The 15,145-nt window shown below is 39.8% G+C and overlaps 3 protein-coding genes across 3 annotated transcripts in view; 1 reads left to right on the top strand and 2 right to left on the bottom strand.

The window, feature by feature from the left end:
• The window catches only part of LOC306960329 (E3 ubiquitin-protein ligase SMURF2-like), a 33,122-nt gene extending 30,051 nt beyond the window's left edge, over positions 1–3,071 (bottom strand). Inside the window, exon 1 of the mRNA XM_079552751.1 lies at positions 2,656–3,071. Within this exon, the coding sequence (XP_079408877.1) occupies positions 2,656–2,707 (52 nt within the window). The 5' untranslated portion in view covers positions 2,708–3,071. The remainder of the gene's footprint in view (positions 1–2,655) is intronic.
• A 1,324-nt stretch (positions 3,072–4,395) lies between these two features.
• Positions 4,396–7,871, bottom strand: LOC306961518 (importin subunit alpha-1-like). The gene is made up of 11 exons (XM_079554285.1): positions 7,764–7,871; positions 7,327–7,456; positions 7,124–7,228; positions 6,642–6,727; positions 6,273–6,541; positions 6,014–6,108; positions 5,649–5,912; positions 5,321–5,554; positions 5,056–5,238; positions 4,644–4,793; positions 4,396–4,529 (listed from the first exon to the last, which is right to left on the bottom strand). Exons 2-11 carry the CDS (start codon positions 7,450–7,452, stop codon positions 4,440–4,442), a joined length of 1,602 nt encoding a protein of 533 aa, XP_079410411.1. The 5' UTR covers positions 7,453–7,456; positions 7,764–7,871; the 3' UTR covers positions 4,396–4,439.
• A 1,428-nt stretch (positions 7,872–9,299) lies between these two features.
• LOC306960238 (UPF0450 protein C17orf58 homolog) lies at positions 9,300–14,055 on the top strand. Its single transcript, XM_079552606.1, has 5 exons — positions 9,300–9,420; positions 10,094–10,744; positions 11,789–11,875; positions 12,300–12,491; positions 12,696–14,055. Exons 1-5 carry the CDS (start codon positions 9,348–9,350, stop codon positions 12,881–12,883), a joined length of 1,191 nt encoding a protein of 396 aa, XP_079408732.1. The 5' UTR covers positions 9,300–9,347; the 3' UTR covers positions 12,884–14,055.
• The last annotated feature ends 1,090 nt before the right edge of the window (positions 14,056–15,145 follow it).

Consider the following 15,145-nt stretch of genomic DNA (forward strand, 5'->3'; position numbering starts at 1 on the left):
TTTTTTCTTGCAAATGGCATTACATTGCCTAAATAACTGAAGCTTTGTTATTTGATCATTGCAACCATTCACATTGTAATTTTGAAACAATTGCAAAGAATGTGCTAGCCTTAAGATATAATTCAAATGCTACTTAGGGCACTATGCACTATTTAGAGCACTATGCACTAGTGTGATCCAAAATGGCACTTGAGACAGTTGTGGACATAAAACAGCAACACCATGTCACGTATGAGTCAGCTGTCGTGTAGCGATGAATCACTCAATAAAACCTGCTCCACATTTCAGAGCTTAGACCCCTATTAAACGCACCTTAATCTCACATTTATGCCTTTTCAGCACCTTAAATATACACAACTGAATGAAAGAGCTATGCGCAGAAGTTGAACATTTTGAATGTTTATTCCAGACACTTGCCAATGCCAGGTGCAATTTTAGGCAAAGCACTTGTTTCACAAATCAAGCCCATGTTAAACACAACACGAGGCCTTGCGCAAAGCTTGAAGATACCCAACCAGATTAGGGCTTATGATTGGATTTAGTCACAAATATTTAGAAAAAATGGATAACTCTTGAATAGAAGATTTATTGATAAGTCATTGATAGATTCATCGTTAGCTTGTACAGGTCTTTGATCAGATTAATTCTGCTTCCTGATAAAGGGTGACGCACATGTGCAGGGATTTATGATGCATGAACCTCCAGTATTTAATGTGAGAACCAGACAATCAACACCAATGATACACAAACACAGAGCTGCTATGAAGGGACAGTAAAGAGGTCTCCTTGCGTCGCAGTGGAAGAATCCAGATATGATTTTCCCATCAGTCCCCACGGCTGCAGCTGTGTGCCAACTGGTCACTAATGGAGGAAATGGATCGGATAGAAAGGCTCCGCTGCAAAGCCAGTGACAGCTCAGTTCAGATAAGGAACAAAGTCTGAGGCCAAGGTGAGTGGATTTGAGTTATGGCATAAAGAAAGTGAGCAGGGACTGCCAGGGAGTGGGACTAAGCCACTCCAGTGTAAACACTAGGTCTGGGACAAAATGTCGTATCCTATTGAATCTCAATACTTCTGCTGCAATAGCAAGTATCATTACTTGTGTTTGGAATCAATTTAATCATGCACTTGTTTTCCAGTAAGAGTTACACAGCACTTCATTACGATGACAAAAGTGTATCGTCCCAGCCCCAGTACACAACACAACACCCCCAAAAAATTAAAGCAAAATGTTATAATATAATAATACATTTCATTATTGAATTCTTGAGCTATATAGTAGTTAATAGCCTTTTCTGTAGTGAAAAAAATGCAGTTTCTGAAAAAAGTGTTTTACAACTTTCTAATCAAAGCCGTATGATTAGAAAGTTGCTCGACTCTACTTCCATAAACATGTTGTGTGGCAGCATATTTAATGAGATTTTTTGCCACAAAGGTAAATGCAACAAACATCACCTTCCCTTGACTTTGAAGATGCCTGAATAGACGAACCAGAACTTTAGCAGAAGAGCTTAGTAGATCAAGGAGAGAACAAATATCTGCCCCACTAGAAGACCACAGCGCAGCAGCTGGTAGTTAACCCGAAACACGCGCTTTGAGATACATAAACCAAGACTTTTAGTTCACTCAAGTAATCTTTGTATATGTAATGAATGCACCGCTCAGTGGATCCCTGTGTGAACCCTAATGGCTCTGCAGAGACGAAGGACAGAAGGATGAGGCTGTGTCTGTGAACTAGAAGCACTCACATACCCTCTGTGAGATTTTACATTCCTGGGATTCCTCCTGAACACCACTGTAGCATTTCTTTAAAACCATTCCCCATGTGCAGAGGGGAGAAAAACAAAACTCAGGTTAGGCCAGGAGTAAGGAAGGCTGAGGAGGACTTTATTTGCTACATAAATACATAAAGTTCATTTCAACTCAACAAATTCCACCTCCGTGAAACACACAATACCAGCTGAAACAGACCAAAAGACATCAAAACGCCCTATACCTCATTTCTATCTCTCGCTTTAAAAAAAAAAAAAAAAAGGTGAAAGCAGAAGCCATTAAATTAAAATGTTTATTTATAGTTCGAACTTATACATTTGTATCATCTCAATTCTTCACATGCACGAGTTCATTGGGACTTTTCACAACTGACAGGGTCACTTTTCAGGGTCACTGTCACATAAATGCTAAAAAAAAAAAACCTTTAGATAGAAATTAGATGCACAGTGTTTTCCCCACAATAAACTATAAGAGGAAAACATGAATATTGTTCCACCACCAGAAACAAAATCAGGTATAGAGCCTTTAATTCCCAAATAAGTGCACCATACCATGAAACATTATGGATATATTTTGATGCCTGAATGCAATGGGAATCCAATCCAATCCAATCCAAAGTAAGATGGCTCTGTGAATTAATTATAAAACAAAGCCACCGACGATTAACAGCGTTGCCTGCAAATTCAACTAATTCGTGGTAAAGCTTGATGACACACTCATCTTTTCAGTCAAGCAACTCCAGCCACAACCTGAAGCAAATAGTGAGCATCGACCTAACGAGGAGATCAGTCATGTTTGTGCAGTGCAATAGTAACGTTAGTTAGCATGGCTGGCTAACAAGCTAACTTGCTACTAGCGAATCGGGGATTTAAATGCTCTTACCTGTCAATCGCAGCTTTACCGGGCCATTTCTCCTCACTCCTTGGTTAGACATTCCCTTTTGTATTCCAGCTTGACAAACTTCTAAAAAAAATATTTAACTCATGTATACGCAAAGGGGTTTATCAAGAACGTATCCCCCAAAACAACCCTGGCGCTGTTAGCTTCAAGTTAGCTCGTAGAAACACCATAGCATATCACGCGGACGGTTATAAGTGTGCAACAAAATGTAATCGCGTCACTGAAAATATCGATCCTTTGAGGGCCGCCTTAAAAATAGTTCAAATATTAATATCCCGATTAAAATGTGCGATGAAAGAAGGGGTTCGGTCAAAGCAAGTGCTGTAACAGTCTAGCCCTCCATCCGGGTAGGCTTCGCTGCGTCCGTGACTCTGTGCTGCTGCTCAGACTGAAGTTGGTCGTGATACTAAAGTGAGCTAGCCTGGCTAACACCAGACTAAAATCACAAGTGATATTTAGTCTGGGGACCACCAATTCATTTTCCCGTAGGAGAGGTGTGGTTTACGAGCGTCCATAGCCGTTTATTGGGCGATACGAAAAAAAAAAAAAAAAAGTCTCTTGCGTCTGCACGTAGCCATGGCCAATCGTATCATCGTATGAGATGACGTATGACGTACCCGCTGTAAACTTTTGAATATAAACTATTTAGAACAAGGTCTAAAGCTTGATCAAAAAATACCATCGTGTCTGCTGCTGTCACGTTGGATCCGTAAATAAACTTTTTTTTTATTATCCGTAAATAAACTACAAGCTTCCATATATCGAATAGCGCGTCATCGTCTTGCCGTCCCTCCTCGCTCTGTGATTGGTTCCCAAATCCACCGGAGATGTCGGCCATGGTCCCCAGGCTGTTGTGCAGTTCGAAATAATTCGAGCGCACACAGCAGCCTGGTGTTAGCCAGGTTAAAAGTGAGCAGTCGCGCGCTGTAAACATAGAGGAGGTACCACAAATGAAGCGCACACCCGGTCAGGCCTGTCAGCGTAAAAGCATCCCGGAAATAACCTGGAAACAAAGTGTTCCTTGACATAATGAATACACATACTACCATACATTTGTACTTTGCCTTCACTACGTTTTTGAACCTGTGTCCTGCAGTTTCTACTCCACTACCACTTTCAAATTAATGACAAGTAAAAGTAGCCTATTTATAGTTTAAACATTATTATTATTACTGCTATTATTGTTATTATTACTATTACTATAATAATAATCTTTGTGGATATGCAGTCGGAGAATCTATATCGCTCGGAACAAAATCACCACAATAATAATAAAGTCAGAAAACAAGTTTCACACATTCGGGCTGTTCTGTGTAATAAGAATATATATCGTACAAACAGTACATTAGAATGTGCTGCAACATTACTTGAGCATTTTCATCTGATAGTAAAGAAGAATATTCTCTCTGTATCTGTGCTTCTACTTAGTAAACAGATTTAGGTATTGATGAAAACCATTGTGAGTTTATCACACCTTGTAACATACAGATAGGAGTGGGATTAATTCCTCAATAAGACATTATTCATTAAAAACAGTTTATGGTGGACATTTTTCTTAATGTCTTTTTAACCAATGGGAAAAGGAATAGCAGGATGCCCTCTTGTGGTGAGATGCATTTTGATTGAACGTCACAGCGACAAAAAAAGGCAATGTGCAATTACATTTTAATGGTAATTAACTTGTTCAAACAACGAATTGTTAAATTGTAAAAAAACAAGAAAACAGACACACTTCTTAAGATGTCGCAAAGGCCGCGGTGTATGTATCAAAATTGAAAAGTGCTTTTGTTTTGTGGTGCCTGAAAGGCATATCCATCTGCTGTGGCCTCAGAGGTCACCGACTCGTCATCTTCATTCTTAAAGAGAGAGACGACAGCATTTGAAAAGAGCAGCTTTAGCCCTTACACCCTAAACATCGAATGCCCACTTCAAGAGTGCCTTAAACCGTCTCGGTCGGTTAGGATACTTACATCGAGTGAGAAAAAGCGGTCAATTATATTAAGGGCTGCTTTATAGACTGCTTCATTCTCATGGCTTTGTAGTCCTTCAATCTTTTCAATCCCCCCATACTCCTCGAATGTTAGGCTGAGTTTGTCGATCTCTCCAGTTTTCTCAGCCATCTGAAATGTATAGAAGTAATGAAACAGATATACAAACTAACACTTTTATTGCAATTGATTTAAATGCTCTCAGTGCATCCCCTTCACCAGAGGAGGGTACCAAGTAAAAAGTACTTTTAAGTGAAGTTTTAAGAAACTACTTTTGACTTGACCTTGAGTAATATTATTTTAAGAATCAATCAGTATCATAATGATTTGGCACCCCTAGTACAGAACATATAGCATTACAAACAAAGTCAGATGTTTTCAAAATGTACAGTACCTGTAAAATATTCACAATCGCATCCAAAATAATCAAGATGATTTTGCTGTCTTTTGCAGACAGAAGTCGAAACAAGGATGGTAGCACTTCACAGTGAACAAGGTAAGCCAGTTGCTCAATGTTTCCTCCACTTGTGTAATTAGTGACAGCCCACAGCGCCTCTTTTTGAGTTTTGTAATCTCCCTGTACAAACATATAAATATACATATTGCTTGTATACTATAACCATGTACCACAGAGAAACCGTTGTTTACGGCATTCTTACATGTCTGAGAATTTCAACAAGGATGGGAATCAACCCGGCATCTATAACCTCCTGGATCTGGCTCTCCTTGCCAGCAGTTATATTGGAAACTGTCCATGCTGCTTCTTTTTGGAGGTTAGGCCTCGTGTGGCGGAGCAACTGAGGGAACATAGCCAAGGCACCTGCATTCAGCACACACTGCGTCTGCTCATCTGTGCCTGTCACAATGTTGCCCAGTGATCGCAATGCAGGTGTCTGTCGGCAGATTTTGCCAGTTAAGAAAAAAAGTTAGGATATACAGTATCACCATGGCATGAAACTATTTTAAAAACAAAAACATTTTTCATACCACAATGGGAATTTCTCCACATGATAACAAGCGAACCAACAGAGGCACCAGCCCAGCTTGTACCACCACCTCTATCCTCTCATTGGAGCCATCCGTCAAATAGGACAAAGCCCAACAGGTATCTGCAAGGACTGGTATGTCGCTGTGATGAAGGAGGCGGGAAAGAGCTGGAAGCATCTGCTCCACTGCTTTCAAAGGAGGAGCAGGGTTCTTATTTCGGCACAGGTTGGATATGGTCCAAGTGAGATTACGTAGGTAATCAGACTGGAGGGATGGTATTGACGTGTATTGAGTTTAAATACATACGTATATTTAACTCTGGTAGAGTGCAGTATTCACATGCATTATTCTAGCATAATACTTACTGGATAGACGCATAGATCAGGTACATCCAGCAATGTCACCAATGGTTTAAGACCTCCATGTTTGAGTACCATGTCTCTGAAGTCAGGTCCATCGCCTAATAAACATAAAAAATGATGATATGTCATACTAAAAGGATCATAAAACAGAAACTGATTTAACAAACTGTTTTTTCTAACATGCAAGGCAACTGCACTATTGCAAAAACATAAAAAAGATCAACAGCTTTGTCTGAAAAGTCAAATTGACATTGTAAATTACCTGCAATGTTCCCCAAAGCCCAGATTGCCTGTTCGCTGATGTGTGGGTGAGGGGACGACACCAGATTAATAAATGCTGAAACAGCCCCTGCTTCCACAACAGCTCTTGTCTGTTCGGACTTTCCAGAAGCAATGTTTGTCAGAGCCCATGCAGCCTCAAATTGAATTGGAGGACATTCAGATAATATCAAAAACCAAACAAATTTGGGTATAAGGCCAGCAGAAATTATGCTGTCAATTGGAGGATGGATTTCTCTCGATAGAAGCTTTCTGTGTGGAAAGAAAAAGAAATGGCTTAATAGATTTTCAACAAAAAGATGGAACAATGGCTCTACAGATTCACAAAAAAATAAAAGAAAAAAGACCTTACCGGGCAGCTTGTGTTGCCTGTAGCTGATGAACTAAACTTTGGCTGTTTACCCCTTCCAAAATCTCATCAACTGTCCACTGAGGAAGCTTTATGTATAGAAAAATGTGTCAAAACAATTTGAATAAAGGCCGCACACCTTAGCATTGGGTTGCATTCTTTTAGTTATTATGTAACCTTTAACCAGGTAAAATGTTTGAGATTGGTCGGTCTAGTTTCAGCAACATAATGCACCTAAATTGGTCAGCTGTCTAACTGAGTTTACTAAATGACCAAGTTATTCCAACAAAGGATTTTGTTTCCCCTGATGACACAGGCGCATTTCAAGATGACAATGCCAGGATTTGTAGGGATGTGAAAGAGTTGTTCAAGGAGCATGAGACATAATTTTCACACATGAATTGACCACCACAGAGTCCTGATCTTAACCCCATGGAGAATCTTACAATGTTTTAACTAAAATGTGTTGTCTATACCAACTTCACCTGTTCGTTATGCTGCGAAACAACATTTCTCTTCTTTTGGATCTGTTCATCTTTTTTAGCTTTACGCAGCTCCACGTTTACTTCCGCTCTCCTGCGCCTTAGCTCCTACAGTGACAGAATAAAAACAAGTTAGTTTTACGACAGATAACAGTTAACCTTAAGGCGTAAGATCTTTGTTTCACTACTAAAAGGTACAAACTTGCATTTGCGTCTTTTCCCTTGTTTTTGAACTGGCAGAGTCTTGCTCGGGTGTCGCAGCTGGGTCCAGCTTGCATTGCTGACCGTTGAGCAGCACAACTGTCTCCCGTGAACAGAGGGTCTGAATCCATGGTCCTGATAGATGAAATTGTTACTCAAGGCCAGGCCATGATGATTGTGTTTTATAGATCAACGCGAAACCACGACTTTGCGTGTAAGGGGAAAATAAAAGTACAAATGATGACAAGAGCAAGACTGCTGCTAAACTGGTCTGTTCACCATGCATGTGTAACAACCACGGTACAAGAGTCAAGACATCTTATACCGTGTTATAAGTTGACACTATGATCACGATGACTGAGCTAAGAAAACCTGGCTTTCCTCACCACCAAGACTAGCGTATTATGTAGCTTTCCATGTAAAGCATGTGCTCTGATCTTACCTTACAACCGCCGTGTATATTTTTCCTGAATATTTTGCTGGCGTATCTTGATGTTTTCGTGATTGGTCAAAAATCTCCAAGCACCTCCTTTTTTTATATAAATACACCAACCACCGCCACCGTTGTCAGGGGTTACCATCGCCAAATCTCGCGAGATGACAGAAGCACGTTGCGTTCACTGTTCATGCGTATTCGTGGCACATATCTTATATCCTGCGCTCGGTGTCGGATCTCTAAATGCTCGGACCTGCTCTTACTGCGTCGATGCTTTAATGATTTAATCTTAAAATCAAGCGTTGCGTTGCCCCTCCTTCGGCGGGTGTAACTTGTGTCTTTAACAAGTAAAAGCTTTAACAAGTAGAAGCTTTAGACATGGATGAAGGTATTTATGACGTATTTCCGCCGTTAAGGCGACGTAATGACCCAGTGGCCTAATGGATAAGGCATCAGCCTCCGGAGCTGGGGATTGTGGGTTCGAGTCCCATCTGGGTCGTATTTAACTTTCTTTTAGAAGGTCAAGAGAATTGTCCGAAAAAAATGCGCCGGTCCATATCAATGAGGCAACTATGAAACGCAAACAATAGAGAACAATGTCAATCATGTATCCGAGCAATTCAAGTTATTAAAATGAGTATTAAGAAATAACCTTCACTCAGAATGCAGACATCCCCAGAATTAGCCTAATACATTAAAAGGTGTATTCGTCATTTGTCATAGCTTTACAGTTAATTAAATAGATGAACATTTCAAATGTTTAGAGCTATATGGCTAATAGCTATTTGTCAATATTTAATGAAAAACTGGAAACCGAGAAAATGTGCTTATGCTATAGGCTATAAATGCTTATACCAAGTCAGTTTTAAACACAACATTAAAATTCAATATTGTCACTTATTTGGCTTCTGTTACCATGCTGTGACATCATATTGCCTACTCTAATGGGTTGAGTTACTGAGGTCCCAAGATGGTTTTAAGATGGCCTAAAAACAAGAAAGGGCGCTGTGGCTATTTATTAAAAGAGCATGTTACAGCCTGTATCATAGTTTAAGATAAGATGAGATTAAAAATAAATAAATTAAAAAAATTAAAATAAAGATTTAGGTCGAATAACAGAGAGAAACATTTTAAAGACAGAATTTAAAGGTCTTTCTGCTTTATATTAAAATAAGCAACAACCTTTCACCGAAACATCTGCCCGCTAAACAGCTGGAATCCACAATGAACGCATGCAAGTCTTCTAAGTGACCACTGGGGAGCAGCAAAGATTAATGCGCACCAAAAAAATAATTAACCCAAAAAATAAAAAAGTAAATAATTAAAACAAAAACAAAAAAACGAACACCTGCAAAAGGCAGTAGCCTTGGCTATAATATCTCAATGTGACAGATCTCCAGGGATCTGATCTTTCTTTTTTTTCCCCTTTTTTTATAAAGCAGGCTTTATGAATGAATGGAATGCCAAAGCTGTGTCAACGAGGCTCCACCCCTTCCATCTTCTCCATCCCTCACTTCCAGACTGCGGTATAAAATTCAACGAGTCTTGGATCTGTAGTAGACGTGGATAAGCTACACAGCACCAAACAGAATGGCAAGGATTATTATTTTTCTCCTTCTGCAGACGTTTCCTTGTTATAACTCTGAGGAACATACTATTAATGGTAAGTTTTGAAGACTGGCCTTATAGCCTACAATGGGTTCCAATAGTTTTCTGTTCTCTTTTACTAGATATTTTAATTTTAGTTCTTATTGTTGTTTATTTTTCAAATTAGTCTGATTGAAGACTAAAATTAATTTACTTGTATGTGTTCGACATGGCTTATACAATACATTAGAAATATAAATATAAAACTTTCTGTGAAAACATGAGAAAAAGTGGGATAGTATTCAGAGCCTATAATTACAACAGACCAAAGCCATCGCTTTTAATCATTGTTGTCCTATTTTGAACATTTACAAAAGAAAAGGACTGTGGTAAATACTAATTACACATGGTACAGAGTTACCACAAGTTTTGCCTGAGTGTAGTTATTAAAGATTACTAATGCATTGGGGCGACAGTGGCACCGATGGTAGAGGGTCATCCTATAACCAGAGGGTTGGCGGTTTGAATCCAGAATCTCCCACAAGTGCCTGCTGTTGTTATGTCCTTGGGCAAGACACTGCAACTACCTTGGCTCAATTGTGACACTGGTGCATGAGTGAGTGTGACTAATGTAGATGGAGACCATAGTTTCAAGAGTAAAGTATTTTTGTTTAACATTAGTATTATTGCATATGTGCAATAATCCTAAATGTACTCCAGCTAATAAAATGTATTGTCTGTTTTTATAGAGCTGTACACTGTGGTTGAAAAGGGTGCAGCCAGTTTTGCAGAAGCTGCTCAGAGCAACCAGAGCAGACAGTTGGTCAAAGAGCCGTCCTTGCCCATAAATGAGCTTCTGGAGAAGAGCAGCAGGTCCAGCGAGTCGAAGTTCACTCTGCATCCACTGCCTTCTGCCATGTGGCCAAAACATAGCGACCTTGTTCCCCTGTCCCGTCAACATAACCTCCACAATAAGAGCAAGAAGGGTTTAAAGACAGACCGCCTGATGGAGCACAACAGTGAGAAGACCAGACAGGGTGCAGGTTTGCTTCCAAAAGTCCCACTGACAGGATCTACTGCATCGTTCACTAACAAAACGGCACAAAAAACCCAACAGGACCCTCTCTCAAGCACTAGTGCACCCCAGCCTAGCGAGCCAGACGTGCACCCAAATTCCAGACCCAGACCCCCACCTCCACCGCCTCCTCAGCTTCAAACTCCAGCCAGCATCCCCCGCAGAGACGCCCCAAATCGCAAAATGATGGACCCGGAGGAGAACCGTCCCGGCAAGTCCAGTATTTACCAGTCAGGAATCATGACCCGAAACAGCAGCCGCCCCTCCGTGCTTTACAATCGCCGCTCCTCCAGCCTTCTCTATCACTTTGATGTACTTAAAAGAGGTATTTATATTATTCCTTTAAGGTTATATTCTCTATCTATGTCAGTGATTCTCAAACTTCATTAAGTAGTTTACCTTCCAAGTGTCACCAGGCCAAGATAAAGATCAAATCATTATTACACAACGCCTAAATTGAACAAATTATGTCTAGACCTTTTTTTTTCTTTAAGAAAACTGAACTTTGATTAAATATAAATTAAATGGCAGTCTAAATTTGTTGATGGCACAGAGTATCACATGAAGAAGCCCAAGTACCATGAGTGGCATCCTCACCGCAGTTTAGAGACTTACTTTACGCTTAAGTTGTATCATTCAATTTAAAAGATGTTACAAAACATACGGCACATGATTGATCAATATCTTGCCTTTGTAATAGATTAGTCTTATATAGCGCTTTTTCAGATGCTCAAAGTCGCTATCCAATATTGTACATTATTCATTCATAACAAACTTGCACCACCAGCCACTCACTCACACACTCCCCAGCAGGTCTTCCATCCAATACTAACCACACCTTACCCTGCTTAGCTTTCGTGATCTGATGGGATCGGGCAGAAAAAGGTTAAAAAACGATTTAATCTACATTTTCTAGAACTTAATCACTTTAAACTGGAGCATCGCGCTGTACATTGTGCCATGGGCCCCTCAAAATACCGGTAGCAAAACATAGCCTAAAATCACACAGAGAGTAGTGTGGGCCTGCACACGCGCTCCCAGAATTTTGTACTACACCCAAAAAGAGAACCATGAATTTAACTCAAAGACTGCCTCCTTCTACTCTCTATCAATCCATTGCAATTAATATTATCTGATGTGAAAGTCACTGTGAACACAGCTAAAAGCCACGCAGTGAAGATTTGAAACAAGCACTTAAGACGTTAAGCAGCCCCCTATTTAGCTGCGCCTATTAGCCCCCCGATATGGAATGCGCGGGTTTTGTATTGACGAACTTGTCTCTAGAAATGACAGTATAATGAGAGTCTGGCTCCATGTTGAGGCCTAGCTGAGGGTCTTTACTCGCTTTGTCTGTCTTTGTGTTGTACAGAGTCTGACTTTACGCACGACGCCTTCTGTTTGAGCGAGTGCAGGAAGGAGAAGGATGAGCGGGAACACTACTGCTACAGCGAGTTTGGTACGTATGGGAAGATGACTGATGGATCACAGTAAAATTAAGATAACAAAAGATTTGATAATGCAATATAATGAATACAATATGAAAATGAACAATAAAGCACTGTATTTCATAATTTACCTACAAATAACAGAAGTCAGTTGTCTGAGTTTGAATAAATTGTTTTCATAGATTTGCCTCCAAAACATGTACAATAGACTAGTCCTCCGGCAAGGTACTCCCAAACTCAGACTTCAGTCTAATGAAGAGGACATATTTTTCTACGGGGACAATAAAGGACACTGTAATCCTTAAAACCTAAAGATTTGCAGCTCACGTTCTTGTATTGATTTGCGTTTCTCTGTGTCACAGCATTTCTGAATTGGTGTTGCAGTTTAATCCTCGCAGGTTTTCATTAACTTTACATTGTTTGTCCCTATCTTAGCCATCAATGGTATTGTCCACGACATCGATGTGTTGCGTAAAGGAGTGCGTCTGATTACTCTGATGGTGACCAGTGATGGTTTCTACAAAATGAGTCGTCTCTATGTGACTCCTGACAGCTTCTTCTTCAAAGTCCGTCTTCTGGTTGTGGACACTTTCAAATGCAGCAAACCATGTCCAGATATCAAACTTGGTGAGTGTGCTGTATATTAACCCAGTATAATGCCTTTTTTGAGTGTTACTGCTCATTTAGTCCAGTCACAGATAGATAAAGAAATTGATGTTACATGAATAGTAGGATTTCCAAACTATATTTTCGGTATCATTTTGTCGAGGGCTGCCCTTTTTCACCAGGGGAAAAAAAACCTTTCTCACATTTTCTCTTACTCTTCTCTAGGGACCAGATACATCATAATGGGACAGATCTATCACCGGAGACGTCATCTTCCTTCTGACCTGTTGGCCCTTGTTGGGGGTAAACTCAAGCCTGGCGACGGCCTTCTACGGAGCAACAGCTACATCAAAAGATTCAACAAACGGAGACATCAGAAAGCTCTGGAGGCCACGCACTCCAGGTGTAGGTGAACTGCACATAGACTGTTGCCCTGCGCTGTGGGTCAGAGACACTGAAGCTATGTGGACTGGTCGTAGCAAGCTTCCCTCGGTTTTAATGAAGGAAATGTGCAGAAAAATGGCATGGGTTTAATATGGACTACTATTTTTTATATTTCAATAGGCACCTTTTTATAACCCACTTATTTGACAAAACTACAGTTTCATCTTTCAGCTGTAAGGCCAAAATGTAAGTTCCCGCAAGGCTGCACCCTAGGCCCTCTACTATTTTGAGAAAAGTGTTTAATGATTCATGGCTGGTTCATGAGACCCAAACAGACAATACTCCTCAAGTGTCCTAAAATGCTTCCATAACCTCTTAGTTATAGTTCATTTATTGGAAGAAGTGCTTATTGTTAAGCCAAAAATATTTGTTGAGTTAAAATATGGTGTAGAAGTATAGAGATGAATTATGGTGATCTAAGTTCATTAATGTGTTCACAATATGAAGAAAACAGGACATCAAACAAGGTCTGGTGAAATAATAAAAGGGAGTAATTCGTGTAAGAGCGGACTAAGCCATAAATAAAATCTGATCCTGTGCACAGTGGGGGTTGGAAGTCGGAAGTTACATCTTTGGGATTTTGTTGCTTACGTACAATACACCAACTGGCAACATGGCCAAACCAGGAATTATATAAATATTGTGTAATCTGTTTTCCTGATGTTGATTGTAGTTGTACCTTGAATGGGAAATATTTGCACTGTTTTATGTTTATGGAAATAAAATGTATTTTTGTCATTTTTGCTAGTATGAGACCCATTTTAGACTGACATATAGGGAAAGTATAATTTTGAGTTGTTTTTTTTACTCCTCTTTCTTCATCTTTGAGTGCGTCAGCTGGAGCGGTCAGTTCCCAGGCCTATCTATTTGAAATCAGTGCTGGGGGGAACAGATGCAGGCGGACAGGAAGCAGAAGCCGCATCTCGAGCTACGATCACAGTGGGGGGACATTCTTGTAGCCAAAGATGTGAAGACTGCGAGGTGGGAAGATTTCCAAGTGGTTTCCCGTGTGATGGACCGATCCCAACCACAGGCAGAGGGGGAGGTGGGACTGTGGGAGACGCTCGGAGCTGGAGTCAATTTGTGGTTCATCATCCATGAGGTCAAAAAGAGAGACATGAGGTGGGGGGAAAAAGGTCAAATACATACATGATCAACATTTTCAATACAAAGCCCACTTCATCTCGAAATAAGACTGGCAGCTCACCAGTGATTGCTTAAAGGTGCACTATGAAAAACAATATATACATACATTTGTGCATATTTTACCTTTTAGTGACTCAGTGGCTTTATGGGTGCAGCATGACATCTTTGCTTCCCCTCACAGTGGCCTTTATGACACTACAGGATCAGTTGTTATTATGGGTTCGTAGCAGAAACTGTCCAGAAACCCCGAAACAATTGATTCTGGAGCATCATAGACGCCACCGTGAGGGAAAGCAAAGGTGCCATGCTGCACCCATAATGCCACTGAGTCACTACAAGGTCAAATGTACATAAATATCAAGGGTTTTTTTCCATTTAAAAAGTTGCATAGTGCACCTTTAATTATTCCCAACAATTGTGAAATAACAGTTCATTGATGTGACTGTCAGGTTTATGTTCTATCTGGGCTTAAAATTAGACGAGACCAATTAGTACCAGTCCAGTAATGTAGAAAACACACACTTTTTTAAAAACAGGGCCAAAACATTTATTTTACATGGTGAACCGTCCTATGAAGTACAAAAGAGAATCTCTTCACAACAACCACATAAAACAGTTTTGATTTTCGTTTATGCATGTTCAACTTTATCAAATCATTTTTCTTTAAATAAATAAAACCGCAAAATCAAGTGACTGTATTATGCATAACTGGGAACATATAAATAAAAAAAATGAATTACTTTGTCTCTATTCATTCAAAATCTTAAAGATGCAGCAACTTGTTTGAGAAGAAAGGGCAATTTTTCCTATTTAAAATAAAAATAGTTAAATATACACATGGGCTTAGCTGCTGGTTCTAAGAGAAAAATAAATGTTTCTACGGCTCTAAAAATCTGTATTTACTATATCTCATTAGTTATAATTTACAAGTTTTACAAAAACTGAGTGACACACACGGAGTTACAAAGATGATGAAAAACAAAGACAGAAGCTACATCCTTTCTCAAAGCTCAAAACCCACTTCGTTTACAATGTTTTTGAGCATAACTTTGCCTCAACTCAGCCGCACCGTTCTTCTTCTTCAA

Source organism: Gobius niger (assembly GCF_951799975.1).
Source record: "Gobius niger genome assembly, chromosome: 3".
Classification (NCBI taxonomy): domain Eukaryota; kingdom Metazoa; phylum Chordata; class Actinopteri; order Gobiiformes; family Gobiidae; genus Gobius; species Gobius niger.